Source organism: Trachemys scripta, chromosome 12 (genome assembly GCF_013100865.1).
Source record: "Trachemys scripta elegans isolate TJP31775 chromosome 12, CAS_Tse_1.0, whole genome shotgun sequence".
Lineage (NCBI taxonomy): Eukaryota > Metazoa > Chordata > Testudines > Emydidae > Trachemys > Trachemys scripta.
The window spans coordinates 22737872-22765717 of NC_048309.1; the positions used below are offsets into that span (position 1 = coordinate 22737872).

At 42.3% G+C, this 27846-nt stretch overlaps 1 protein-coding gene across 6 annotated transcripts in view; it reads left to right on the forward strand.

The window, feature by feature from the left end:
• Positions 1–27482, forward strand: part of ARHGAP40 (Rho GTPase activating protein 40) — a 42242-nt gene extending 14760 nt beyond the window's left edge. For 2 of the 6 annotated variants that reach the window (XM_034787503.1, XM_034787507.1), the window contains exons 2-15: positions 2955–3151; positions 7321–7541; positions 12199–12277; positions 13441–13601; positions 14617–14782; positions 15145–15236; positions 15346–15423; positions 15696–15855; positions 17546–17628; positions 18777–18983; positions 19620–19760; positions 21345–21505; positions 22495–22550; positions 25468–27482. In XM_034787503.1, coding sequence (XP_034643394.1) covers positions 2955–3151; positions 7321–7541; positions 12199–12277; positions 13441–13601; positions 14617–14782; positions 15145–15236; positions 15346–15423; positions 15696–15855; positions 17546–17628; positions 18777–18983; positions 19620–19760; positions 21345–21505; positions 22495–22550; positions 25468–25574 — 1909 coding nt within the window. In that variant the 3' untranslated portion in view covers positions 25575–27482. Of the gene's footprint in view, positions 1–1113; positions 1282–2951; positions 3152–7320; positions 7542–12198; positions 12278–13440; positions 13602–14616; positions 14783–15144; positions 15237–15345; positions 15424–15695; positions 15856–17545; positions 17629–18776; positions 18984–19619; positions 19761–21344; positions 21506–22494; positions 22551–25467 lie in introns of those variants that run through there. The other 4 variants (XM_034787508.1, XM_034787502.1, XM_034787506.1 and 1 more) reach the window with 4 other exon arrangements.
• Positions 27483–27846: the final 364 nt, after the last annotated feature.

The following is a 27846-nucleotide window of genomic DNA, read 5'->3' on the forward strand; positions in this document are numbered from 1 at the left end:
GGTTCGCCTGAGTGAACTTGGTTATTCCACCTACTCTTTGCTTAAAACATACAATCTCCACCTCCAATCTAAACTACTGTTACTCGTGTAGGTCACTGAATGTTCCTCCCTCACTGTCCTCACAGAGATAATCTTATAAATGTCTGGAATCTGAAGCTAACTTGATGCATGCTTTCTGCCTCATCAGTCACATATTTGAAGCAGCTTTAAACAGTCAATTTTGTTCTTTAGAAAATCAAAAGAAAACATTAATTGTCTTCAGATTAGAGAAACAATTGGGCTTTAAATCTGTTTGCCTTACAGTAGTGTGAGAGGAAGAGTGGTCCAGTGGTTAGCGTGCCAGCCTAGGACTTGAGAGATTTGGGTTCAAGTCCCTGCTCGATAGCAGACTTCTTGCATGACCTTGAGCAAATCATTTAGCCTCCCTGTGCCTCAGTTCTCCTTCAGTAAAATGGAAAGGATAACAATTCCTAACCTCACAGGGTGTTAGGAATAAATACATTAAAGGTTGTGAGGCAACCAGATACTACAGGTCATAGAAGTACTTTAAATAGAGCGCCCAATCAGGGAGCAGTGTCCCATTATGCTAAATGCTGTACAAATGCATAATGGAAAGATGGCCCCTGCACCAAAAAGCTTGCTGCCTAACTTCACACGTGATGTCAGTGGGAATGGAACCCATGGATGTCTGTGGGCCAAATTCAGTGAGGAAAATGGTGGTGTCAGTTACAGAGCAGGTGTAAATAGGTCAGAAAACATGGATGTTCTGATTTTCTGGGGTTGGGGTGGGAATCGTTGGTGTAATTAACAATGTGGGGCTGGCTCTAGATGTGGCATCCTATTATTGAGAATTGTGTGAATAAATGTCTTCTACTGTCCCTCACAGGGCAAACAAGGCTATGTGTCCTCAATTCAGTGTCCAGATTCTCTTCTACACCTTACGTTTTTATGTTCTGTAATGGGATCAAATGTAGACTCAAGTGTGTGGTTTGTGTGTGTGTGTATATATATTTAAATATGATTACTTGTGCATATTTACATATCAATATCTGCGTTGTGTATACTGATCTATATTTCTCTGTGTCCCTGACTCCAATTTGATTTCACTTTGAAGAGCCGTGATCTGTCATTTGTTTCTCCAGAATTACTTCCTTGGTGAAGCAAATGACCACTGTAGAATGAGAAATAGATCTTCTCCTTGAGGCAAGCGTTTGATCAAGTGACCATTACTTTCATTTGGAATTGGTCTAGGGGAATACCATGCCGAACTACTCAATTTGGGTCAATGGGGAAGAATATTTATTTTTTCATCTCCCCAACTCCTACCATAATATGCTCATTTCCTCTTCTTAAGAGCTGGTTATCAGATCCCTTTTATAAGCATTTGTCTCCTTTCTAGGGGACTTCCCAAACATGCAAATGCTAATCTCTTACTTTGTGACGGTCAGAGTAATACAATACAGCAGCTGGGGAGGGGAAGCAAACACTCATCGGGGGATGGTTGGATGGTCTAACAGGGCTTTACTATCTTGAACTTCTCTTTCATGGAATTAGAACAGCGTACTCTTTGTTCAGTAAGGCCTAGCTGCTTTGGTTCTCTTACTAATTCCCAGTATTGCCAGTCCCAAATGTTTTAAAAACAACAATCCATGAGTTGGGTCCCCAAAAATCATGACTGGCTTAAACACAGAGATTTAAAAAAAAAAAAAATTGGGGTAAAGACTCCTTTTGCCTTTTGGTTTTTGAGCCTTTAGGTTTTTTCCTTGACCATGATTCATTTTTTTTAAATGAAAGTCTAGTTTCTCACATAATCACGTGACTGCAGGAGCTGTCGCTTCAAGGAAAAGACCAAACATTGTTAGACTTGTGATAAAACCACAAGAGTTGGCAACACTGATTTTGCCTGTAGAGCTAGTGACAGCCCTCTGAAATGCAGAGTTTGATAACGGCAAAATCTCTGTGATGTGACATAACAGAGGTTTGGGGTTATCGTACTAGTTAGTAGGTTACATAGGGCTAGATCAGTTTATATAGCTTGTGGTAAAATGAGTGGTAGTCTCATTTTTTGGTTGTCTCTGTTGCATATATTGCTTGCACTACAAAAGGTTTGCATTCTGAGTCTGGAATGATCTAAAATCATTCTTTCCTTCAAGAAATTTGGGAATACCTATGGAAATCAGGCAAGTGTCAATCAACTGGTGTAGGGACTGGGGCTGAATCCAGGTTCTGAAACTATCGAGCTGTCAAAGCTATTGTGAAAAATCTAAGTTGCTCTTGCTCACTTTGAGTGCTGTGGCAGTGTTAATTCCTAAATCCTCACTTCTGAGACTATGCCTAGAGCATCTCCTATTCTCAAAATACATCAGGTATCTTTGCTTAATCTGCTGCTCAGCAGACAACTGGGGAGTAATTCTGGTCTCCATATTTGGTCTCCTAAGGCTTGTCTATGCAGCGCTGACTAAGTGTACCAGAGGATGTGATTTATAGAGTGCTCTAAAGTCCTGTGCTCTAACTGCCCCGTGTAGACTCTGCTGGCATGTTCTAAAAGGTACCTAGTTTGCATTAATGTAGTCCCACGTTCAACAGGACTGTAGCTTTCTTTGGGGAGGCCTACAGCTTAGGTGAACCAAGCTAGTCTGAGATTTTGTTACTCCTCACTTAAATTGATGGGTGTTCTGTATTAGGTCGTCGGAAGGACAGTCCAAAGAAATTTGCATTGTTACTACCGCCACTCACATCATAATGCATGTAGCTAGACTAATGAGCTTGTTTCCAGCCTTCAACCTCCTATTATCGCTAAACAAAAACAATAGGACGTCGTACGCTTATCTTTATTTGGTTGTTGCAGTCATTAATCATGAAGTGTTGACTTATTCTCACTAAGCATGAAAGTCGAGCCCAGATATCTTGATCTTGATTGATTTTAATTTATTTCCTTCCTCTCTCCACAGCAGAAGTTGCCCTTGCAAAATGAGCCAGCTTTCTCAGAAGAGATCTATGGAGCCCCCATTGTCGGAGTGCATGAATTCCAGAGTAGACTCTTTGGACAGCTTGTCAATGGACAATTTTTGGCTTGAGGTGGAGAACATCAAACAGAGCACTGAAACTGAGCAAGAGGAGTGCAACCTTGCAGATGTCAAAACCCCAGAGGGTAGGTCACTGGGAATATGGGTGGAGGGAGCAATGGAGAGGAAAATGTATGTTGTTGGCAAGGTCCAAATCTCACTGGGTAAATTTTTGAAAAGTACCTTTGTACTTGAGTCATTTTGAACATGGGATGTAGGCTCCTAAGTCATTTAAGTACATAGGTACTTTTTGATAATTTTGCCTGGTGATTCCCCCCCCCCCCAAACCAAAAAAAATCACCCTATTAACATTTTTTGTGGGGAGAGGGGTAAAGGGTAGGGGCAACTATTTGGATGGGGAAAAGGGCAAAAAGATTTGTGGTGCGAAAGAATTGTGCAGCAGGGTCTCATTTAGAATTAAGGGACAAATTTTTAGCAGTGCGAGTGATTAACTATTGGAATAAACTACCAAGGGAAGTGGTGCCTTTAAGACAGGGGTCCTTTATGAAAGATAGATGGGAGCTCGAGGGTCAAATTAAAAGGTCTGACAGGTTGGACGTGGCCCGCGGGCCGTAGTTTGCCCACCCCTTGACTAGATCTAATAGTCCCTTCTGGGTTTGAAATCTACAAATTTTCCAATGACCTCTTACTTTCATTCTCTTTGAAACTAGTTTCTCCTTGCAGTCAGTGCAGCCCACTAGATGGCATTGTAGCACGAGCTCTTCAAAGCTTTGTGTAGCGAAAGAGTACTGAATGTTTTTTGCAGATCATGAAGTGCAAAGGAAGAGTTTGGAATCCAGACTGCAGTTTAAAGCACTGCTAAGGCAGTATACACTCCAGGGCATGTTGTTGGAGCTTAGCAAACCATAAATAATAACCATAACCGAAACAAACTGAGGACTATGCACAAATGAGGAGCTCCCCAAAATGCTGCCACAAATGAAAAAAATCCGGATTTTTTTTCCTGAGAGGAAGTGGTTTATCTCCTCTGGAAAAATTAATCATAGAACTCCCCCACAGACTGTCAGTGGGGCACTTGTATTTCATCATGCATGTAAGATGGCCAGGACCCTTCTGGTTACTTGGCTCTCCTGGTACTCCCAAAGGCCCTCATAAGTCCTTCTGTGGCACTGTGTGGGGAGGAAGATGGCAGCTTTCTCCAAGCCTCTGAAATTGTATTTTAATCACAACCTGTTCATCATGCTGCCTCCCCAGTCCTCATAGTTCAGGATCTTCAATGCTAGCAACTGTCCCAGCTGTCCAGTCACAAGCATGTAGATTTAAATGGGCATTTTTAGTAGCAGGTTTTTTTCCAGAGAGAATATGATCAAATAAGAGGTCAAGAACTTGTGCGTTGTAGAAAGCAGTGCTGGGATGGCACTAAACTGAAGTTACAAAGATTGTGAGATTACTGAATCTCAGAAGTTCTTTGTCTTCTGCCCAGCTTGAAGCCGAGTGACTTTGCCATATGCCTAAGAAAGGGGTCTGTGCAAGGGAAAACCCTCTCCTCTTACAGTTTCTCTAAAACTTTGAAACCCATGTGTCAGAAATTTTCCCTTAGCTTTTGGGATTACAACATATATTAGTCCAATGCAGGATGGGCTAAATCTCTCTAGGTAATTCAGGGTAATGTTCCTTTTTGACTACTATTTTTGGTTAAATTACATCTCAAAAGGTGTGTTCATGATGGTCAGTGTTCTCTTTAAATTCCCAGATCCGTGTGTCTTCCTCAGTTACATATTTCCCTTCTCTCCCTGGGAATGTTTTATGTCTAGCACCTACATAGCTTGGGTCAGCCTTGAAATTATTCTCCAAATTAAATCACTGAGGCCAGATTTTCATGAGCCTGTGTACTGGACAATTCCTCCCAATGGAGTTTCCCAGAGAAATAACCAGTCATACTTGCTTCCTTGTATGTCAGCAGTAAATGTAATTTAGCCCAAGGTTATTAAATGGAAATTATTTAGATGAATTATATCCAAGATACTTTGGATGCATCAGATAGGCCAATAGGTTTAACAGAAAACCATAAATCAGATACCCAATTAGCTGTGTCAGTTTTTCGTTTCCTGTTATGATTGGAATTGGAAACTTTCAGAGTTGCAAAAATTACACTGACATTTCTCCTCATCACCAAAATGTAATAAAGGGAGGCCCTGTTGTGCATGCCTTGCTCCCACTGACTTCAGAGGTCAGGATTTTTGTCAGAATAAGGTGTCTAGTGCAAGGCTCTTTAATTAGATTAAGGCTCCAATCCTGCAAATACATGAGTAACCTCAAACACCTGAGTTCCCATTGAATTCAGTGGCGTGATTCATGCACAGGTGTTTATAGGATTGGGGGCTTAATATAGAGCTGGCTGAATTTTTTTTTTTTGTCTGCTTTTTCCAGCAAAAATGGCTCTCTGACAAAATGGGAACTTTTCCGCCCCCCCTCCCCCCACAATTCATTTCATTGAGATTTTTCCAAGGGGGGTGTGTGTGTGTGTGGGGGGGATTCTTCCTGGCCAAGTTGAACCTCAGAATAGCAAATCTAGACGACAAAGCAAGTAATATTTGTTTCTGTTCTATTTTCACCAAGTTAAAAAATAAGGTTTACCATGGAAAATATCTTGCAACTGTGACTCCATAATGAGTTGTCTCCTCTTTCTTCATTATATTGATTCTTTTACTTCAATATACTTCTTTTTAAGGCTATGTGATGAGATGTTAGCTTTATCCAGTTGTTAGGTGAATTTAACTTCACAAGGCTGGGGTACTTCCTATAAAAACATTTAACAGACATATGGTATAATAGATTTGACAGTCATGGTTTGCTTGAGCAGCTGTCCCAGGAGAGGAAATATCAGTTTCTGTCAGAGGAAGAGCATGAACAAATATTCGGTCTTCAGTCAGTTCAATAGTGATTTTTCGGCCATGTTTGTAAATGGATAAGTACAGAATGTCTGTGAACCTCCCTGTAGTGAATAAATGCAGTATGCAGAGACAGGGCTGAGGAAGAGAGGAGGTTGTATGGCATACAATGTATTAAGGCTGAAGCTATACATGACTATGTTTATCCTCAGAGTTCAAACAGCTGCCTCATTCACACAGCACTGTCTGACCTGCACATAGAATGAATTATGCAGGAAAAATATGGCATGTCCTCCGACTTGATTCATTTGCAGAAGGGGAAAGAGTTAAGTTTTTGCAGATAACTTTACGGATCCTGACTTCTGAGAGCTTCACTTTGGACCCATAACATGCTTTGACTGTAGTAGTATTTTTTTTTTTTAAAAAAGAATATAGTTGTAAACTAAATACAGAACTTAGTTCTACCTACATATAGAAATACTGCAAGGATGTCTGGGCCCACTTAAAATGTAATGGCAACTAAACTGAGGTGGTAAAAGAATAATGTTACTGCACCAAGATAACTGCTCATAAGAAGTTAAATAAAAGGTGATTAAAATTGAATCCAGGTAGAGTCTGGATATATCCTGAGGTAAATCTAACTATGTATCTAGCTGTTAAAGGAACAATCTAAATAGTAAGAGCATAAAAGCCACCTAGGGAATATCAGGTGTTGTGTTTTAACAGAGCTTTTCTCTTGATTGTTATAAGAAGCCGTCGGATCAGATTCACTCCTGGAGTGAACTGGTGCCGACCCCACTGCACTCACTGAGTTGTGTGCTGCCTTATGCCAGGGCAGAATTTTGCCCAGGAAGTTCCTTTGAGACCAGATTGTGGCTGGCAGCTGTGTAATGGGAGAGCACAAGTTTTTCCTCCCCCACCCTCATCCCCAGTGTTCAGCAATAATCGCAGTCTGTGCACTGTCAGAGTGTAAAGATTAGCCCTCAGTATTTAGCTGCCCCAAAGAGGACTTGGTGGTAGCAGGGCACTACCTTTTCTCCCCATGGCTCAATGGAGCTGTCCAGCTGCAGAGAGGAGTTTATGTTGCAGCTTTTGCAATGGGCATGTCCCTCCCTGCCCCCCCAACGCTAATTGATAAGCCCAGTCTCTCCTGGTGCCCACTGGGGTGATGTGGCTTGGATCCATCCCCAATCCAGGGCTGTGGCTCAAAGCCCTCTAGTTTTCATAAAACGGTAGTTCAAGAGAAACAATCCTTGAGGGACCCAAAGGAAGTGAGCCGTTGGGATTTTTGGCATGTCTGACTGGCTTTCTAGCCCTGCTTTGTCCCGACTGTATCTGTTAGTTCGTAGTGTTACCCTGCTTTCTCACAGACACTGCCTTTCTCCTCATCCCTTGCCTCTCAGAGGGAGAAGCCGAAGCTGAGTGGCTACAGGATGCAGGCCTCTCTGACCTAATTGGGGAGGACACCTCAGACAATGGCAATATAGTGCTTCTCTCCACCTTGACCAAGACCCAGGCTGCAGCTGTGCAGCGAAGGCTGGATACTTACTCGCGGTCACGGCGGAAGAAGAACAAACCGCCCGTGCGTGATGTCAGAGACATTTTTGGTGTGGTCAACTCTGAGGTATGTTGCTTTACTGACTTCCAGAATATTTCCATGCGTCCTAGCAGCTTCTTTGGCTTTCTGGCTCTGTGGGGTTATATGACTGTGAACTAGCAGGATTTTACCTTTGAGCCTAAACGGAAGTGTATCTTGCAGAGTTTACGCCTCAGGGTTACAGTAAAACAATATTCTAGAACCTGAGGATTTAGAGACTTCACTCTAGTCAGTGTAGTGCTAGCGAAAGGTAGCAGAATGGCAGCTCTGTAAGTCTGAAGACCTCTCTGTAGCCACAGAACAGGAATGGTATGGGCAGCAGCAATACAAGTTTTCCAGCTACTCTTCTGCCAATATGCCTTAACACTTTTTGCGGTGAGGGGCTGTTTCAGTGTCCATAGCTTTCCTGCAGACTGCCAACAAGCATCTTAGTTAATGTCCTTTGTGGTGGGGATCTTTGTGATGTTCGATACTTGTCGACTATGTACCGGAGTAAGAGCCGCTTTCCACAGCTTGCAGCACCAGTGACTTCTTGTTGTTGTTAACTTTGTTGGCCAGATCTGAATTCATGACATGTTCCATGTATGACACACAAAAACATTAGTATTTTATTTGTATTCCAAAAGCACTTAGAGGCCGCAGCTAAGAACATTGCCCCAGTGTATGCATGTACACTGTCCTCCGAGAACTCAGAGGCTAAGCCAGGGGTCGGCAACCTTTGGCACGTGGCTCGCCAGGGTAAGCACCCTGGTGAGCCGGACCAGTTTGTTTACCTGCCGCGTTGGCAGGTTCAGCTGATCGCGACTCCCACTGGCTGTGGTTCGCCGTCCCAGGCCAATGGGGCCGGCAGGAAGCCGGGGCCAGCACATCCCTCGCCTGCGCCGCTTCCCGCCGCCCCTATTGGCCTGGGACGGCAAACCACGGCCAGTGGGAGCCGCGATTGGCCGAACCTGCCGACGTGCTTACCCTGGCGAGCCACGTGCCAGAAGTTGCCGACCCCTGGTCTAAGCTGACCACATGGACACACAGGGTAGGAAAAAGAGGTATTAATTCACAATTTGCTATGGAGTTTGGGGCCAGTGCCTAGTCAGGAGCGAGAGAATGGATCATAATACAGGCCCCATTTAACATGTTCCTGAACTTAGTCCCATTAAAGTGGAACATTTGGATTAATTGCTCCTCTTCCAATTAATTTGCCTTCAGAGGCTTGATCGTATCAGTCTTATTAAAAAAGCATTAGGCAGGATAGCACAGTCCTTAAACCTACCTCATTACGAGCCCTGGAAAGTGGACTTGCTAGTGAATTCACCCAGGGAGCTTACCCAATAGAAGTTGTCCAATTCCTTCCTTTCCACCTGATGCCTTTTACAAATTTGGAATGCTCATTTATACAAGCCGAGCCTAGCCTGGTGTCATCCTTATAACTCAGACCTATGGCAGGAATGAGCTGTTCCTTCATGCTTCTCCAGATGACCTTTCTGATAGGTTTCAGTTGAACACCCTAATAGTATAAATGTTTGTTTAAATACATGCTGGGAAAATAAACTAGTGTCTCCATAATATAAGGCTGGAAACAAGTGGCAGATGTTAGTTGTAGCTTTCTCACTGTTCTTAGGTTGAGATAATTCTAGCATGCTTAATTGCACAGAGATAGGGTTATGAATAATCCTGTATAAATACAGACTGCTCTTGTTCATGCACAAGTGGGTAACAGCACACATGCAGTCATTTTGCAGGTGCAACTAGGCTGACCAGATAGCAAGTGTTGAAAAATTGGGACACTTTTTTTTGGCGTGAGTAGGTGGGAGGGTAAAGGTACATATATAAGATAAAGCCCCTAGTATCAGGGTGCCTGGTTACCCTATGTGGAGCTACAGTAACTGTTTGTGCCCTGGGGTTCAATCTAGTTGCTTGTCTGAAAATTTAATGCTGAATGTTTTAGTTTTGACTTATCAGCAACAAATGTAATGTGATCCCATTGGCTCTTCTGAAATTATTCCGTTTTCCATTGCTCCTAAAGCATTTGCCGAGCTTATAAATATCAGTCTCCTGTGTGCATTTGATACCTTGCTAATATTTGCATTTGATAATCCATGCAACTGAGATCCAACTTCATGCTTTAAAATATTTGGTCTACTGTGTGCACATTCAAAGATACCAAGCCTGCTTATTTAAATAGCTTTTAACTTGATAAGAAAACAGAATGTTCCATCTCATTTCTAGCTGTAAGCCAGATTTCTAGACACCATTCTACTGGCTCTGGTTAGAGCCATTGGAATTATTCATGTTTTCTCTGTCTCAATATTGTTGGACTTCAAAGCTTTGCAGTCATGTGTTTACGATCCCCAATCATTAGCAGAATGTACTGGACAGGGTGAGCAAAGCTAAAAACTGCAAATAAATTTACTTTAAAGCTAGCTGTTTGAAAACTTGTTCCTCCTTTACTGACTTGCCAAGACCTGAATTCCATATTCCTGGGTTTTCTTTCCCTTTATTGCAAGAGAAGATGAAATCATAAACACTTAAAATAAAAAGGGCAATTAATCTGTTCTCTCTTCTGAGTTTTGTGATACCCTCCTCCATTGCAGGGGAAATACCAAATTCTTAATTCGGGTCATTAAAGAGCAATCAGTGTATTTATTTGTAATGTTTAATTCTTCCTATTTTAGTGCTCTGAGATCCTAAACAACTTGTATAATATGTTGATTGGTACCCTTTTACAGACCCTGATACAGAGTCCCATTGATTTCAATTGGCTTTGGAGCAGGCCAGTTTTTTTTCCACAGAACAGCTTGAATGCTGGGCCAACTTCTGCCCTCCAATGCAAGTGTGGATTTTCTGCTGAAAATTACGGGAGCCCTGTACAAACAAATATACTTAGCATGTCTTACCTTCCTGGTACTTCCACAAACATGAGCGATCACAATATCCCTTTGTCTGGTGGTTGAATATTATCCCCACTTTACAGATGAGAAAACTGAGACACACAGAGGTAATGTGATTTTTCCGACAGGCACACAGGAAGTTCACTGCATCCTGAGTTTTGAACCCAGATCCCCTGAGTCCTAGTCCACTGCCTTAATCACAAAACTATCTCGCTCAGAAAAAAGTCAGTGCAAGAGGCAGAGAGTAACCATTGAAAACCTGGCTCCTGGTCCTATGATCAGACCCTCGCCCATGTTCCTGTTTCTGATGCTGTTCTTACAGTGAATTCTAGGTGCCACATTTGATCTAAGGAAAGTATTATGCCCAATAAATATGACAACGGTGAGAGTTATCCTGCAGTTTTGCAGTCAATGGGAGTCCAGCTGTTAACTTCAATAGCGGCAGGTTCAGGGCCTATGAAGGAACCACTTGCACTCCAATGGATCAAAACCAGCAGGGACTCTTAATTTGCTTCACAATGACATTTCCTTATCTGAGTTATCTTACGTGTGTGTGTGTGTGTGTGTGTGTGTGTGTGTGAGAGAGAGAGAGAGAGAGAGATTGCAGACTGCCTTGACCTCCTATTTACATCTCTGAAGCAGCATTTTTAGTCCTCAAAATGACTTGCATTTCTAGCATAGCTTTTCACACACGTGGATGCACCCGCATTGTTGTTCACAGAACAGGCATGCCAGGCTGGAAAGGACCGTGGTGCTCTGACGTCATGCCGTGTGCTTGTTAGGTACAGGACTATAGTTGCTAAGTCACTGGGCCAGCTATACACAAGGTTAATCAGTCGCATGTTTTGTTCAAGAAAAGAAGTAAAATCTTTCTTTGCACCTGGATGATTTTACTTATTTGCAATGGCTCAGCATAGGTTCTTTATTCTTTATTGCCATGTTAACTGGACACTAAGACCATTGCAATTGGAGCTAGTTAGAAAGTCTTAAAGTTTTTGAGGCAAAAAACTTGAATGAAAATATTCTTTTTCCTGTTTCACAGCCAGCTCTGTTGACCATGGGATTTTGTCAGCATGTCCTTCGGCGATATCTGGGATCACACTGATCTTTTAGACACATGTCACTTCAGGGACCTATATGATTTGTGGCAAAGAGATGTGTTGTAGAGCAGACAAAAGGGAAACATTGTGTTGCTTAGTCTGTTTAGTGCATTTTCATCCATGTGGCTAAATGGCATATAATTGAAGAAAGTGACTTCTCCTCAAAGGCCAGTATTCCATGGATGGATCATGCTGTGGGTGGATGTCACAGGAGCTGTTTGAATGAAAACTGACTGCTGATTGGTTCATTTTGACAGCCAGTTAGAACACTTAAACTACTGTATAAAATGGGGCCATTGAGACTTCTCTGCATATGTCCACTGACACCTGAAGCTGTGAAAGAGTAAGAATTGATGATTTTACAATGGTGTGAGTGTATGGGTTATGGAGGAAGGGGCAGGGAGAGGAGTGCTAATTGCAGGTTTCTGCTACAGAAGAAAGTAAGCTATAGATACTATAAAATGAAGACATGTACACTGAGGTTTGTGAAGTATTTTATTTCATAGCAGTTCTTTAAGTGATTGTCGTATCCATGGCAGACCTTGTAGATTTCAACTCAGCTAAATGGCATTGTTATAGCTCTTCAATGCTAGAGAGCAAGATTATTTGACATGTTACTTTCTGCCAAAACGAGGATGCCCCATGTTGGCCGCTGATCTGCTCTGCATGTGGCATATTGTGTTCCATCCTTTTTTCTAGGAGATGGTAGTGGGGATGGAGGAGTCTGACAAGGATCGGTCTCAGCACAGTGTGGAGACTTCAGACTACACTCAGAAACGTAAGGCAGTTTTACTGTATTGTAAACCTACACTATGTCATTGAGGTTTAGGAAGGGAGCATGTTTTGGGAACAGAACATCTATGATGAGCTCTTTTTCACAATATAAAAACACAAGCAAATATTCCTCTGCCCTCTTTGTTAGCAGCAGTGAAAAACTAAGAGCTGTACCTGCACCACTTCCATCAGAATCTCATCCCTTTATAAGGGATTAAAACATACTCATGAGATGTAATTCACTCTGCTGTTTAATTTCTCTCTTTTCACATATGCAAAGGCCAAGGCTTAGAACTGTTCAAGTTTCGGGTTTTCCTAATTGATCCTTGGTTTAAAAAAAAAAAAAAGTCAGGAAGTGCAGCACATGTTTACACTTTTAATTAGTAACTGACTTTGGAGTCAACCTGGCAGACACAATATTCAGATAATGTGCAACTACATACATGTATTGACCTTTATTTATCGTCTCCAACAGCAAGGAAATTCCTAGGTAGGGCTAAAAATCCAGGAGGGACGTGTTTCTAATCTAAGTTCTTAAACGGCTTTGCCTCCAGTATTAAAGGCTCTGAGAAGAGTATATTATCTTTATGTAACACATCTCCTATGTGCTACAATATCTAAGTCCAGTGCCATCTGGTAATGGAAGAGCGTTGGCCTAGATTTTTAACCCAAACATTTCATCTGTCATGGGTTTGCCAGACCTGTCCCAATGCTCAAATAGTGTGGTGTGGTGTTAGGTTTTTTAGAGGATAGAGTTTATGGAGTAATATCACATCGCTACAGACTCGGGTAGTTGCTATAGATTGTGAAAATAAGTAGTTTTAGAGATTAACACATGCTATCATACCAAAATCAATTGTGCGTCTTCTATTTAAGAAGTTGTCCATCTAGACATTCATTCATTTCAAGGTCATTTTAGACATTTTGCATGTCACTGACCTGATAGATTGTAGCTATAATACCATGACTTTAAGCCAGTCTACTCTGTTGAACATGGATGTAATGCTGTGTGCTGACAAACCTTGCTCGGCTCAAATACCCATGGATGTTGTTTGTTTATGGTGGCTCCAGAAGTCTTGCACTTTAATATGCATTCCTAGGTTAGTTTGCCCATGTGTCCTCTTTGCTTTCCAAACTTCCTCAACTAAGAGATTCTTTTGTCCATAGCAGATTCAAGGGGACTCCAGGATTTTTCTTGCATGCTCAGAAGCCCTGGAAAAGAGGAGATATTCTGTACTGACATTGCCTACTCGGAGCAAGCAGCCATTTTGCTCAAGGGATCATTTCTGCGGGAGTCTAGGAGGATAAAGGACGAGAGCGCCCTAACTGTAAGGGCTTTAAGGCACTTCTACCCTCGGAACCTGTTGAGCCCCACTCTTATAGAGAGAAGCCTTGGGAATTTAGTTCATTTTGTGTTTTCAGGGTATTAAAAAGGTTAGACTTCTGGGTAAGCATAGCAGAACTGTGTACATGTGAATGTGGGTGCTTGTAATGCAATGATAAATAAAAGGAACTGTGTTGTGGTGGAAGTCAGGAAAGGAGGTATCTCTGCACCAAATGTTAGCTGACGTAACAACTACAGTTCTGCATTGTTGGTGTCTGGGCCACTTGCATTTCCTCTTTTCACTGTACATTAGAGGAAGGATAATAACCAGACCCAAGGTATTGTGTTGGGGAATTTTGACTTGCATAGGAAAAGAGACTCTGTCAAAGCCAAATGAAGCTATCGGGCCCCTTTCTAAGTGCTACAGTGGATTGGGATGGTCTCATGTATTGAATTTGCCTGACAAAATTGGGATCCCAAATAAGACCACAATCAAGGAAAAGCAATGCTGAAGGAAGTGAGCTCTTCCAGAGCATAACAAATCCCATTGTTTATTTAAAACACACACTTATCATATGTGCATCCACCTTGAAACTGTAATCTGGTTTGAGTCCCATCCATACTAGTGGTGGTGCATTTTGACGCTGCAAGAAGCTGAACTATTGCGTTCAACCCATTCTGCTACACTAATGAGAGCTCTGGGTGCAAAGCAGGCTGCAGCATGAAACTTTACAGGTGCTAGGAAACCTGCAGTTTAGGACTCTGGGGAAACCACAGAGAAGGTGATTGCAATAGTGGAGACAAGAGGCGGTGAATGCCTAGATAAGAACTTCCCTGGAGGTGAAGCAGAAGTAGTGGTATTCCTGGGCAGTGGTTTGTGGCTGGTGAGAGGCAGATTTACAGCCATAAGAGCGGTGGAAGGAAGTGGTAGGGACACAAAGGAATTCACGACACACAATAAAATCAACAGAATTATCCCCATCATACCTTACAAACTTTCTTCCATTCTTTCTCTCTAGCAGTTTAAGATTCCCAAGGGCAGGCTGGGAGTGACCCGGATAGGAGACTTATCTCCACAGGACATGAAGAAGATCCCCACATTGGCCCTGATTGAGCTGACGGCTCTCTGCGACATCCTGGGCTTGGAGTTAAAGAGGAACAAGGCATCCAAACAGAAGACAAAAGGTCAGTTCTATCTATCTCGGTTCTTGTGATCAAAGTTAGACAATGGGTCTCAGTAATGCTAGACTTCATTACAGACTCCCTCAGTCTCACCAATGTAAATCCAGACTAAAGACTATCGAGATATGCCAGACTTGCACAGCTGTCACTTGAGATCAGAACATAGGTCCATGTTTCTCACTGCTGCTTTTTGTGGGTCTCCCCTATACCCTTGCTCTGCTAACTACTGTTGTAGCTTCTGTTCCTCTCTTTCCTCCAACAACTTGGATAATAATAAAGTGTAGTTCTTCATTGCAATTGAAGAAATGCTCCTTTTGGTTTATAACCATAGTAAAGAATTACAACATGTATTGTCCTCAATGCAGAGAATCGACTCTTTGGAGTTCCACTCAGCACTTTGTTGGAAAATGACCAAAAACTCATCCCCAACACCAAGGTCCCACTGATTCTCCAAGCAGTAAGTTACCTTCAGAGTTCACTTGTACGTGATAGCTCCTTGGCCTTGAACCATAAGCTGGACGGCTGCCTTCAGGTCTGTACCTGAAAGCTTTCTGTTTCCCTTGTAGTTGCTGTCATGTTTGGAAAAGAAAGGGCTTGACACTGAAGGCATCCTGAGAGTTTCTGGGTCCCAGACCAGGATTAAGGTACAGTCATTTCGGTAATACTCTAAAGTACGGGAGTACATGTCAAGTGATCATGTTGCATGAGCCTGATGTATGGTATCAGACTTATTTAAAATTATCCCCACTCACCTTGCCAACACAATATGGAAAATTCACTGCTGGGGAGCCTGCTAGTAAGTCTACGTTGTGAAGTACTCTGCAGTGTCTGCATTGTTGCCCTGTGCAAGATCCCCCCTGTTGGATTCCCATTCTGTTTGTTAGTGAAAGTGATGGGGTATTTCCTCCCGATGCAGAGCCTGGAGGAAAAGCTGGAAAGTGACTTCTATACCGGTCTGTTCCGCTGGGATGAAGTCCGCCAGAATGATGTGTCTGGCTTACTGAAGAGGTTCATTCGAGAGCTGCCCACCCCTCTGTTGACAGCCGAGTATCTGCCGGCTTTCGCTGCTGTGCAGAGTGAGTCCTTTTCCAAGCAGTCTGGCCTTAGCAGCCTTGGTTTTTTTCAAAGCTCTGTTGGTCTTGTGATCTCCTATTTGATATGTGTCACATAAGCTTTTGTGTTCTAGACAGATATGAACTAGGATCAGTCAAATACAGACACCACACCCAGTGTGCTGAAAACACTAGATTCTCTCTTATTTCCAATAGTGTACGAAAGTCGTTTACATGGCACTCAAGTATCCCAATAGCATTATTTATTACTGGTGTAACAGTAGCACCTAGGGGCCACAATTCAGCTCAGGGCCCTGTTGTACTAGTCACGGTACAAACACATGGTAAAAATTATCATCTAAGATAAGACCGATAAAGGATGGGAGGGAAAATAGAGGCACAGAGGGAGGAAGTGACTTGCTCCAGGTCAGACAGTAGGTCAGTGGCAGAACCAGGAATAGAAACCAGCTCTCCTGAATCCCAGTCCTTTTGCTCCCCCCCCTCCCCGCATTGGACCACAATGCTTCTTCCCTAGCCTGCCGTAACACATGGATTGCACACCTCTGGACAAGACCACATACACACACACTTCCCCCCCCCCTGCCCCTTTTTCCCTTCTGGTTTTCAGCTAGAACATGGCTTTTGTCTCAAAACGTGTTGCTTCCATAAACAGAGATGAATGTGGCACCAGTTCACTTTTCAATCCATCTAGTGTAGTGTATTTTTCAAGTGTTTCAGCTGCTGTAGTGGAACATAAATGCATTATTAAATTAGTTAATTTTTATTAATGCTGTTGCGCAAAACTTACTCATTCCATATTTTTCTCTACTTATCTCTCTCTGCCTCTGGAGAAAATATGGAGTAGCAGTTGGAGCACATTCTAGGAATCTGGTTTCTTGGGTGCTGTGAGTGGCTTTGCCACAGAGTTGCTATTTTAATTAAAGCAAATCACAACCTCGGTGCTTCTGTTGACCCATGTCTGAAATGGTTATAATCTGTCTATTCACAGGGATGCTGTGAGCTCAATTAATTTTGTAAAACACTCTCACGTTTCTGTAGTGCCTATCCTAGAATCGAAATAATGTACTGAGGTTCATTGGAAAAATTTACCCTCAGACTTCGGAAACTAATTGCCATTTTTCAAAAGTGACTATCAGAGGGGTAGCCGTGTTAGTCTGGATCTGTAAAAAGCAACAGAGAGTCCTGTGGCACCTTTAAGACTAACATGTATTGGAGCATAAGCTTTCGTGGGTGACATGCATCCAACAAAGTGGGCATTCACCCACCAAAGCTTATGCTCCAATACATCTGTTAGTCTTAAACTCTGAAGTTTCATCGATCGTCAGTAGGGATTCAGGCTTTTAAGGGCTAGTCTACATGGTGCTGCAGTTTGGATTTGGGGGTGTGAACTGTAGTGTGCTTTAACTGCCCTTTATAGACCACCTAAAGCAAACTAAATACAGGGCAGTTAGAGCGTTCTACAGTTCACACCCTCATAGTCCAGACTGCAGTACCTTGTAGACAAGCCCTAAATCACTTAGGTGCTTTGTTTTTCCCATATTAGTGGTATGTGTTTCACAATAGGGCACCAGCACGTTCAGAGCTCTGATTCCATGTGGGAGCCAGGTGGATTTAGATGTTTAACTAGACTCAGATTATTTTGCATGTATGTTGTTGCTGTTTGATGGGACACAGTACAGTCTCCCTACTGTAGATATCCCGGACCTGAAGCAGAGATTGCAAGCTCTCAACCTGCTTATCCTGATTCTGCCAGAGCCCAATAGAAACACCCTAAAGGTAATAACCACCTTCTACTGTGTCAGTTAGTTGTGTGAGAAAATGTGAATCCTTCCAGAGAACCTATGTCTTAATACCTCATGTAGAGAGAGAGAGGTATAAGCAATCTGGACTTATTCTTTTGATCTTGCATCAACTCCATTAACTTGTCTAGGTGTGGATGCCTGGGGCCAAACAAACTCCTGTGTGAGTTCAGTGGGATTGCCAAGTTTATGCATGCAAATGCAGGAGCAGCAGGAGTCATGCCTTTTCAGGGTACATCTTATGCCCATGTTTGAAAATCTGGCTCTTCCTATTAGAATATCCATTGACCAACGTCTCCTTAGCTCTTGGATACCAAGATGGAGCTGATCTTTGTGATTCTTATATAATCTCTGTTTAAAATGTGGAAAAAAGTGCTGCAGAAGTTTTAACTTTCTACCCCCTACAGATCAGACTGCATTAAAATCCCTTTCTCACCTATGCAGCTAATTTTGAACAAGAGAATGTTGTTTCGGGGCAGTTTTGTGGCAGTGCAGGACATTTGGCTTTTACTTCTGTTCTCTAGCAGTTTGGGTACCCAGGTGGTAGGAGTACTGCAGAAGCCATGTCCTTAATTCCCACAAGTATCTCCCAAGTCGCTTGATAGTGCCGCCTCCAGATGATCAAAGTGCTATATCTGCATAGTCCTGCAGAACTATTGTAACTTTAAAACTCCGGCTCAATTGTTCTAGTGTTCTGAGGCAGCTTGGATGGCTTATGGTTTTGGGTAGAAACAGGAGACGCTTGTCTGTTTCGTCTGAGTGAAGCTTTGAATTTTGAGGGGTCTTTGGAATCTGACTTTCAGAGTGAATTCCAAAGGATGCAACCTGCCACGGGTCAGGGAAGAAGACCTTATATGCCTTGTTCAAATCTTGTTGTCTTTCCTGACTTATGAATTTGATGCCCCAAAAGCCGCCACCACAGCTTGGTACAACTAATTGATGACCTTCTTAGTGCAAGGACCTGACCACCAAGCCCACTTACACTTGTGATTTGCATTAAGGTCTCCAGAAATGAAAAGCTATTGACATTAACCAACTAAGCAACCCAGCACTTGCCCAATCAGGTTTGCTGAATCGTACTGTGCACAGATGTCTTGAAACCACATGTCTTTCTCCCTCTTTCAGGCTCTGCTGGAATTTCTCAGTAAAGTGGTTGCTAGGGAGAAAAAGAACAAAATGAATCTCTGGAATGTTTCCACAGTCATCGCTCCAAATCTCTTCATGCATAAAGGACTGGCGAATAAGATCCCAGAAGGGAAGGAGAAGCAGCTGGCAGAGGGGGCAGCTGACGTTGTGCGGATGATGATCCATTACCAAGACTTGCTTTGGACTGTAAGTCACGTGGCTGTTGGGTGATAGCAACCCGTGCATTAACCAGACTGGGCTATAACTCAGAAGAATGAGATAATCCTGGAGATCTTAAACGAAACAGAACTCTGTAGACAAAAGTTGTTTGGCTAAACTCTCTTGTTGTCTTTGCTGTTCTGAAGGCACATAAGCAAAATATTATGTCTATGGAATGTTGTTTTTTAGGGGCTTTTTCCTATTTACAATAGAAATCTTTGAAAGACTCACTGATTTCTCTGCAGGTGACCTGGCCTGTGGATGTGATATGCGTAAAGCCACAAATCCTCCCTTCTAAAAAGAAACAAAGCCACCAAAAGTCCCCTAAAGGGCAATGGACATTGCAGGAGTAACTTTCTGCAGATGCCCCAGGAGGCATTCTTCTTCCTCAGGGTTGAAAGTGGGTGGGGATGTGCCCCCCCCCCATTCACCATGTTCTCCTTAACCCCATCAGCCTTTCAATGTAGGGAAAATTTACGCGTGCGCCAGTGTAACTGTCAACGTTTGTTGGAGCCTAGTGCTTTCCGAGTATCTTTATAGAATGCCTGTCTAGTCCTTCAATGTATCCATCCACGCACCCCTCTCCATTGGTTCTATTTATTGGTTTGTTTTTATTTCCCTTAGATCTCCTCTTTCCTGGTAGCTCAAGTGAGAAAACTGAATGAGAGCAGCAGCCGGAGGTACCAGTTCTACGACAAACGGATCAAAAACTTGCTACGGAAGATTCACACAGACAAGGACAAAGTGGAGAAGAACCAGGCAGAAGTAAGTAAGCTGAACCCTCTGAGGATGGGGTTGAATGAGGATTTCCCGTTAAAGGTCCCCTCATAAATGATGAGTGTATGCCAGGGAATTAAATTCTCTTTAAACCAAAATTAAAGAGAAACAGAAAAGAAACATTACAACAAACTCCTCGAAAATTCGTCTCACTGGCTTGCTGCAAAACACCCCCATTTCCTTTACTAAACTGCGCAAATGCTGTGGCCTAGATGCCATGTGCTCTCAGGCTTGTGTGTGAAGAGGGAAATTTGAAATGTTGTCGATTGAATCTTGTCGTCTTAGCTGCACCAAGTGTAAACTTGACACAACTGAGGATTTGGCCCTGTATGCTCACAATGGACATACTGGCTTATCTTACTGATACACACTGGCTTTTATTACAAGTGCCAGCTAGAAATCCTAGAAACCTAGAGATGAGGGCAGCAGCCTTCAGGTACCTGTCTGTCTCTCCTGCCCTGCTTTTGTGCTTCCAAACACTTGTTCTGATCAGTAGGGTTGCATGACACCAGCGTTAATGAGTAAAGGTGCATGCAGTGGTGCTGGATATTAGCAAGCAATAGTTCCATGACTAGGGCTCATAGGCAGTGAGATAATGCAAATAATAATAGTGATTCATTGCACTTGTTTCCGTACCACTTTCTTTCCCATGGGTGCTGACAGACCCTATCCAAATTCTGTTTAAAACAATTACTAAATGGGAGCCTCTCTTTTTTTCCTTTTAAAAAAAAAAATGTCGAAGTTAGGAAGTGATGTACAGACTGTGGTGTACTTGCAAATTTTGGCTTTTACTATTAAACAATTAGAAACCACAAATCAATTAAACAAAAGGGACAGGTCACTCTCAAATCCCGCATTATGCAATGCATGTTATCACTGTTGAAAAGCTGCTGCTTAATAGAGTTGGCAACTATCCATCCAGTAGGGAACAAACAGGTATAATTTAAGCAGGAAGAACTGTGTGTGTTGGGACATCCATTATAAAACTTTCAAAGGACTGTGCAGAGAACGGAAGTTCAGTTTTATGAAGGATTTTGAGACTGAAATTTTGGCTTTGTTCTGATTGGAACCAAAACTGAAATTTTTTAAAAATCAAAACGTTTTGTTTGGAAAATGCTGCAGTGGGGCATTTCAGTGCTTTCAGAACCCCCTCCTTTTCAGTTTTTCTTCTAAAATGAAATTCAGGCAAAATCAACCCAATTTCACTAAGCTTTTCCATTTCATTGGAACTGACTGTTCTAGCTACGTCAAAGTTTCTATACCAACTTGAATGCCCAGACCACTCATGACCACCAGAGGGCACCCACACTTAATTCTATTCTAAATTATATCCAAGACCAACAATTCCATCCTTGGCTACAATATTAAAACAAAAGTCGATCTCTTTAATCTTCACCGCTTTTAGACAGTTCTGTATTTTCACATCTCAACCTGGTATAAATCCCATCAATGGGCCATTGGATTTGTACTTGTACATGATTTCCCACCTCCATTTAGAAAACTGGCATCTCTCTTGTTCTAAATTGCCAATGTCTTTCTTTTAAAACCATTTCCTCCCCCCTCTATTTTTAGCCTTCCAAGACAGTGAAAGTCCAGACATCTCTGTTATTGAAGGATTCACTGGAGGTTCATCTGAACAATGGAACCAAAGCTGCTGATGTCCTGAGGCAGTTTCAGAAACACCTCAGTCAGAACGGCTGGAGTATTGTCAACAAAGTCAGCCTCATCAAACGGTAAAAGCCTCTTTCTTCATTATAAGCAGACAGAGTAGTCCAGTTTCCATATGTTTTCTCTTGCAGGGGTGGGAGGCTGGCAAGGGGAGAAAGGTTATATAGTGACTACATTCAGTGACTCATTCTGGTTTGCTGTTTAAATCTTTTGAAGTGTGTTTCGGAGGGGGAAGAGGAAACCCTAATCTCCCTTTAAATTGTGACTGCGTCATCGTATGGGCTTTTGGGGATGTGGAGCAGTTACTGGTCTGCTGCCCCCTGGGTGCTAGAGAGCAGGTGAACTGTAACAATATGTGCAAGATCCTCTTGGGGAGGAGGAGTGGATGCCCTTCTGGGGGGGTGGGGAGGGAAACCCTTATTGGCTTCCATTTTGAAATTTGCAAGTAAACCAGGAGAGGTGGTGTCAGCTTTACTTAGCAGCCAAAATATCACCCTTTGTGCTAATCCAGACAGTTGCTTGTATCTGGCAGTGTTTTCAGGAAGCACACATTGATGCATCTCTTGCACCACATCCCTGGGCATGGTATGTCCAGGCTTAGGAGAGCAGGGGAGAAAGCAATCAAAGCTGTCACATCAGACTGGAAAGCATTAGCACTAATATCCCAATGACCAGCTGCCTTCCCTGCCAAAGGCTGCTGCAGTCTTCCTTACACAGACGAGTGCTGTTCAGATAGGCTGTCCGTCCAAGGTGAACGCTGCCGATAGACATTGATTTTGTGCCTTTTATCTTCTGTCTGAGAAGCTAGTCCTTTGCCAGCCCTTTGTGGGTCTCGTAGCAGTGAAGAATGTCCCTTGCTTCAGTCTTTATTCTTGGGTGATCTTTTCAAGAGTTGCACTCCTAGAGCACAAGGGGAGTTTACTGCCCTATGCCCTGTAGCTTCTCTTACCCCTGCTGGCCTTAGAAACATGAACTGCTGAGTTGATGCGATTGTTCCAGCCTGACTTGTACAAAGCGCAATTACAATGTTGTGTTTCTTCTTTGTCTCCTGCAGTAATGGTGCTGTCGAGTCGCTGAACCTGCTCCTCTACGAAGTAGGCGGCAATATAAGTATGTGAGATTGGATGCTGAATAGCCACAAAACTCTTCTTGGTGCTGGGGCATTAGTGGGGAATTAAGAAAGAAAGTCTGGCTGCGGGAGAGGGTTCTGATAAAGGTGGAGCAAACTGTACTCCCCATGGGTGAAATTCACCCAAGTACACAGGACCCATACGAAACCCTCTGCCACTTAAGCGGTTCAAAGAATCCTTGAAGTGGTTATCCAGGCAATCCAGCTTGATAGAGAGGGGAGTTATTTAAAAAATGGGCCCAATAAACAGTGTTAAAGCCCAGACATCCCGAAGTTGTGGTCAGCTCCCCTTGAGAACAAGGCCATTTGGAACAATGGGAGCTTGTGGGTGCTGAGCTCTTCTTAAAATTGGTCCACTTGGCGCAGGTGCCTACAGTAGCGATCTCTTTAAAATGTGACCCTAAAATAGTTACTTCTCTGAAATGCAGCAGAGCTAGGTATGTGTCTACTTCTTTTCATGGTGATACAAAGGCTTTTCTGGCACTAATTCTGAATGACCTGCAGAACTTGCTTGTGGTTTTAACACAGACATCCAGAGCAATGCCATTCCATCCTCTGCCATCCTCTAATTCATATACAGGTTTTCTAACCAAACCCAACTTTATTCTTGTGAGTCAGTCTCCATTGTACACCTCATCCTGTTTAAAGACTGAGTCTGCAGCATTAGTAAAAATGAACCTGTGCCATAATATGATGTACAGTATCATCATCTATTACATATTAAAGGAGAAGGCTAATGCTGCTGGAAGGCTTGCTCACTAATGAACTAGTAACAACCTGTTTGGGTTGTCTTTCCCTGATAGCAGCTGGCTCAACAAATTCAAGGTTCTAGTTGGGTTCCTGCTTGTCTTGTGAGGACTGATAAGGCTTGTTATGGTATTAGGAATCTTTAAAGATGGTCTCTGCTAATGAGTACAAAGGACATAGAGGTGAGGCAACATGGACTAAGCACAAAGATGGAGTTTCTGTAATGTCCATCTATAATGAGCTATAGGATTGTCAGGAGAATAACTCTATCTACCAGAAGAGGTCTGTCTTTTATGCTTCTCCATTATAGTATCAACAGAAGACAAGGGACTCTGCCTGCTTGATAGAAGTAACTAAATCCCTTCGACCAGATCCAAAGGCTGCGAGTGATCTGTATGAAGGTCTTTACCAGCACTAAAGTTCTTGGCTGTTAATACTGTGTTATTATGCCTTTATTGTGATAAAAGGCCAAAGCTAAGAATGGGGGTGGTAGGCTGGTTCTCTGTAGTGACTGAAGTTGGCCACAAGAGTGTATCTGTTCAGGAATCTTTACTAGTTCATATGCTGGAGGATGGCCCACTAAGTGTCATTTATTCTAAGGGACACTGTCAACTTACCCCAGAACTTAAACACACAGAACACTGGGGGAAATTATTCATGATCTAGAATGAACTTAATTTTTTTTTTTAGCTGCCAGTTCTTTATTAAAAATACACAGAACAGTTGGCAGGACAAATTATTGTCACATGTAAGTATTAGCGGGTGATGTGTTTAACCACATGCCTTTTTTTAATCTCATGATGTTGACTTCAATGAAAGGTACTCACATGCTTAGCATTAGACACATGCTTATTACCTTGCTGAGTCAGGGCCATACTTCCGTAGTTAATACAGTCGGTAAATTGCTGCATTACTCGTAATGCTTCTATTCTGGTCTGCCATTTCTATATGCAGCAGAACTGTGTAAGGAAAGTAAAAGGTAATCTGATCTCTGGTTGATTTTAAAAAAGAATAGATGTTGATTTCTGAAACGTTGCATTGGAATGTGATAAACCCAAAGACTCTCTAGTGCATGAGAACCAGAAAGTGAAATTGACTGGAAACACGTGAAAATTACAAATGTGGCTTTTAATTGACCAAGCTGAAATGAAAAAGATGAAATAAGCAGCATAGATTGTGAAAGCTAGATTAAATAATACAAATTCTGTCATCATTATAAGCTAAGGTAGCATTAATAACACAGGTAAGGAAACTTCGTTATTTTAAAAAAATGTTTTTAAAGGGAAGATCAGGTTGTAACCCATCTCTGTGCTTAAACTTCTCCAACACCACTGCCTGCACACTCAGGCCCTCTCTAAACTCAGAGTTTATAATGGTGTATTTAAAGCAGTACGTTAGTGCTACAACCCCTCTAGTTGGGGGTGCAGTAATTTTGATATCACTTATTCCTGTATGGGAAAGGGAATAATTATACTGGTAAAAGTCACTTTTATACTAGTATAACTGTTCACACTAGGACTTTTACCAGTATAATTATTTCAGTAAAAGAAATCACACCCATAACCAAATTGTTATACCAGTAAAACTTTCTAATGCAGACTAGGCCTCAGATCAGATTCCAGCAAAGCACAAACAAGTGATAGAACTTTATACATGCAAAACTCATCACCAGCACAGAGGTGGAATTGTCTATCTCATATCTGGGAGCATTAATGGTCCTGAAGTGATATACCCATCTTATAGAACTGGAAGGGACCTTGAAAGGTCATTGAGTCCAGTCTCCTGCCTTCACTAGCAGGACGAAGTACTGATTTTTGCCTCAGATCCCTAAGTGGCCCCCTCAAGGGTTGAACTCACAACCCTGGGTTTAGCAGGCCAATGCTCAAACCACTGAGCTGTCCCACTCCCCTAAGGTGCATGGGTAAAGTTGCTTGTTTACAAATGAAAACCACTTCTTAAAACTTGAGCCGTGATGAGTCCACTTCTAAAAACAAGGGTAGCTATTACTGACTTATGGAACTTGTTTGCTCTAAATAGCTATACATATATATTTAAAGTAATTTGAATAGTGTTACACACAGGAAAAAGTAATAGCTATGGGACTGAGGGTGCAAAATACTTCTTTTGAAAATTTGTGTTTTTATCCAACAGGTGAACATTGTCTGGATCCAGATACATACCTCTTAGACTTGTACCACATCAACCCCCATGCTGAATGGATTATAAGGCAAAATCCGTCCTTTCCACGGATGCTCTAGGGAAAACATGAGTGAAAATAGACTTTTGTTTCAAGATTCTGGGTGGGAGCAGAAAGCTAGAACTTTTCTTAATGAATGTGGCGTCCCAGAATGGAGGAAGGTTGTTACTTTGGAGGGAAATAAGCAGTGTTAGTTTGGAATGTTTTTTACTAGTTCAGTTACAGCAGGCTGAAAAAAGAGAGCACGTGAGAGTTGGTAACCAACGGAAGTCAACATTAGGTCACAGAATCCAGAGGGTGTGAATACTTTTAGTAAAGCACCTGCAAGCAGAGGTGCAGAGAAAGTGGGGTAGAGACCTGTCCTGGAGGAAGAACCTGGTAGAATGTGTCTTAATCCTTTTGGGTTTGCATTGTTCTTTATTTTGACCACGTCCTCATTTTGGAGGAGAGAGATGGTCAAATCAACTAGCACTATCAACGGTCTAGTCTCCTTGTCTTGTGTGTTAAGTTTCATGGACTTTTCAGTGAGTGTCACATGTACAGTGGTGGGAGAACTAGACTCGTTTTCCCCCATCCCCCCACTCCTCAAGTCTCATGGTTTCTCTGAAAAGTGTTAGAATTCTTTTGGTTTTGTTTGTGGAGTGATATAATGAGTGACCTGATATAAGGAGAGGCTTGCATTCTTCAAATAACACATCTACAGTTAAAGCTGCGCACAAGAAAAAGTAATTGTTTCTGGAAAGACATGGATTTGGAATCAGCTCTTCTCAGAGGGACCAGCTGATAGAAGAGATATGCCAAGGAGGAGCTGCTTCCCCGTCCCTGCACATGTCCTGTTGGTAATGCACAGTAGAAATCATAATAGATACACCCAAGATGTGACGTGCTCCAGTACTGAAAGGAAGACCAGCGTCTAGTTTTGCTGCTTGATCATCTTTGTGAAACCTCCAGGGTAAAAGGTGGCAGAGGAGAGATTCTGGAACAGTATTTGAGGAATGTTTTTATTGTATTTCAAAGAACTTCTGTCCTGATATAGGGGCCAAACTGGACTTGGTTTGGGTGTGGTAGATCATATGTTAAAACCTGCAAAATCAACATTAATGTGAAGCTTAGTCTGACCTGGCCACAGCTCCACACAGCTTCTTATAGTCCTTGCCAGGGTAAAGGTAATCTAAATGATGTGCGGAGATAATCTTTGACTACAAACTCCATCAGGCTACTGTGAGCACTGAATCGGGCTCTTTTATACTGGCTGCAACCTTCCATGACTCTGGAGTGTGCATGCCCTGGGTTTGGGGAGAGCCCAGAATAGTTACAGCCTGTCTGGTAGCATAAACATCTGTGTACTGGCTTCCTTAAGATCAGAACTGAAATGCAGCTCTGAGTACCTCAGAAGTGTCACTATCCTTACAGTGGTGCTGAAACCCCTAAAGAATGAAGGAGCCCACTATACACAATGGTAGAATGTGGAATGTGCAGCAAATCTATCCGTCTAACTGTACCCCCAGCAGGCAATATAATGTATTTTAAACATTCATGTGGCACAGACAGGGCTGTCCTTCAAGTATACTTCAGAAAGTCATCTTTTGCCCATCCTTATCCACCCTGGAGACAATCTCAGTATTATTTATTTCACTAATTGAATTGTTTCCATTGCCATCTGAATTGATCCTCTGTACTGTTTTCTCAGGCTGATATTTAGCTGTTGCTCTTCCCGGTCTTGGAATCATAAAATTTCTTATAAGAGCACTTAAGTATAGATTTCTTTTCCTTTTTCCATCCCAGTTAAATTCTTTTGAGAGGATTAAGATCCTTGAGAAACAGCTGAGCCATATTCTGTTTAATTCTTCTTAGTCCTGATGTTGTTCCTGTATTTACGCTGCTGACTTTTTAAAATGTTGTCTATATGAGAATGTCTGTTGTTTTTGATTGTTTTTTAGATTAAAGCTATGATGTGCAGATGCACAGATTTGAGGGATCATTACTTTCATTTCTTCCACTCTCCTGATCCTCTTTTAAAGAGCCTAAATAACAATCTGAAATTGTAAGTGAAGATTTTCAAAAGTGGCTAACGAGTATGGTGCCTCAATTTTGGGAGGGGGGAGGGGTTACTTAAGTGACCTTAGAGGGGCCTGGTTTTCAGAGGCAGGATGCTTCACGACTCCTGCAAATCAGGCTGCTCTTAGTTTGGGCCCTCAAAACACAAGGGCCACAAATTACTGGTCACTTCCAAAAATCTTGGCCAAAGCGATTGTTATGAGCATTAGCAAAAGAAAAGAACAAAAACACAGCGGAGATTTACAAAACCATGAATACAATATTCTAAAGTAATA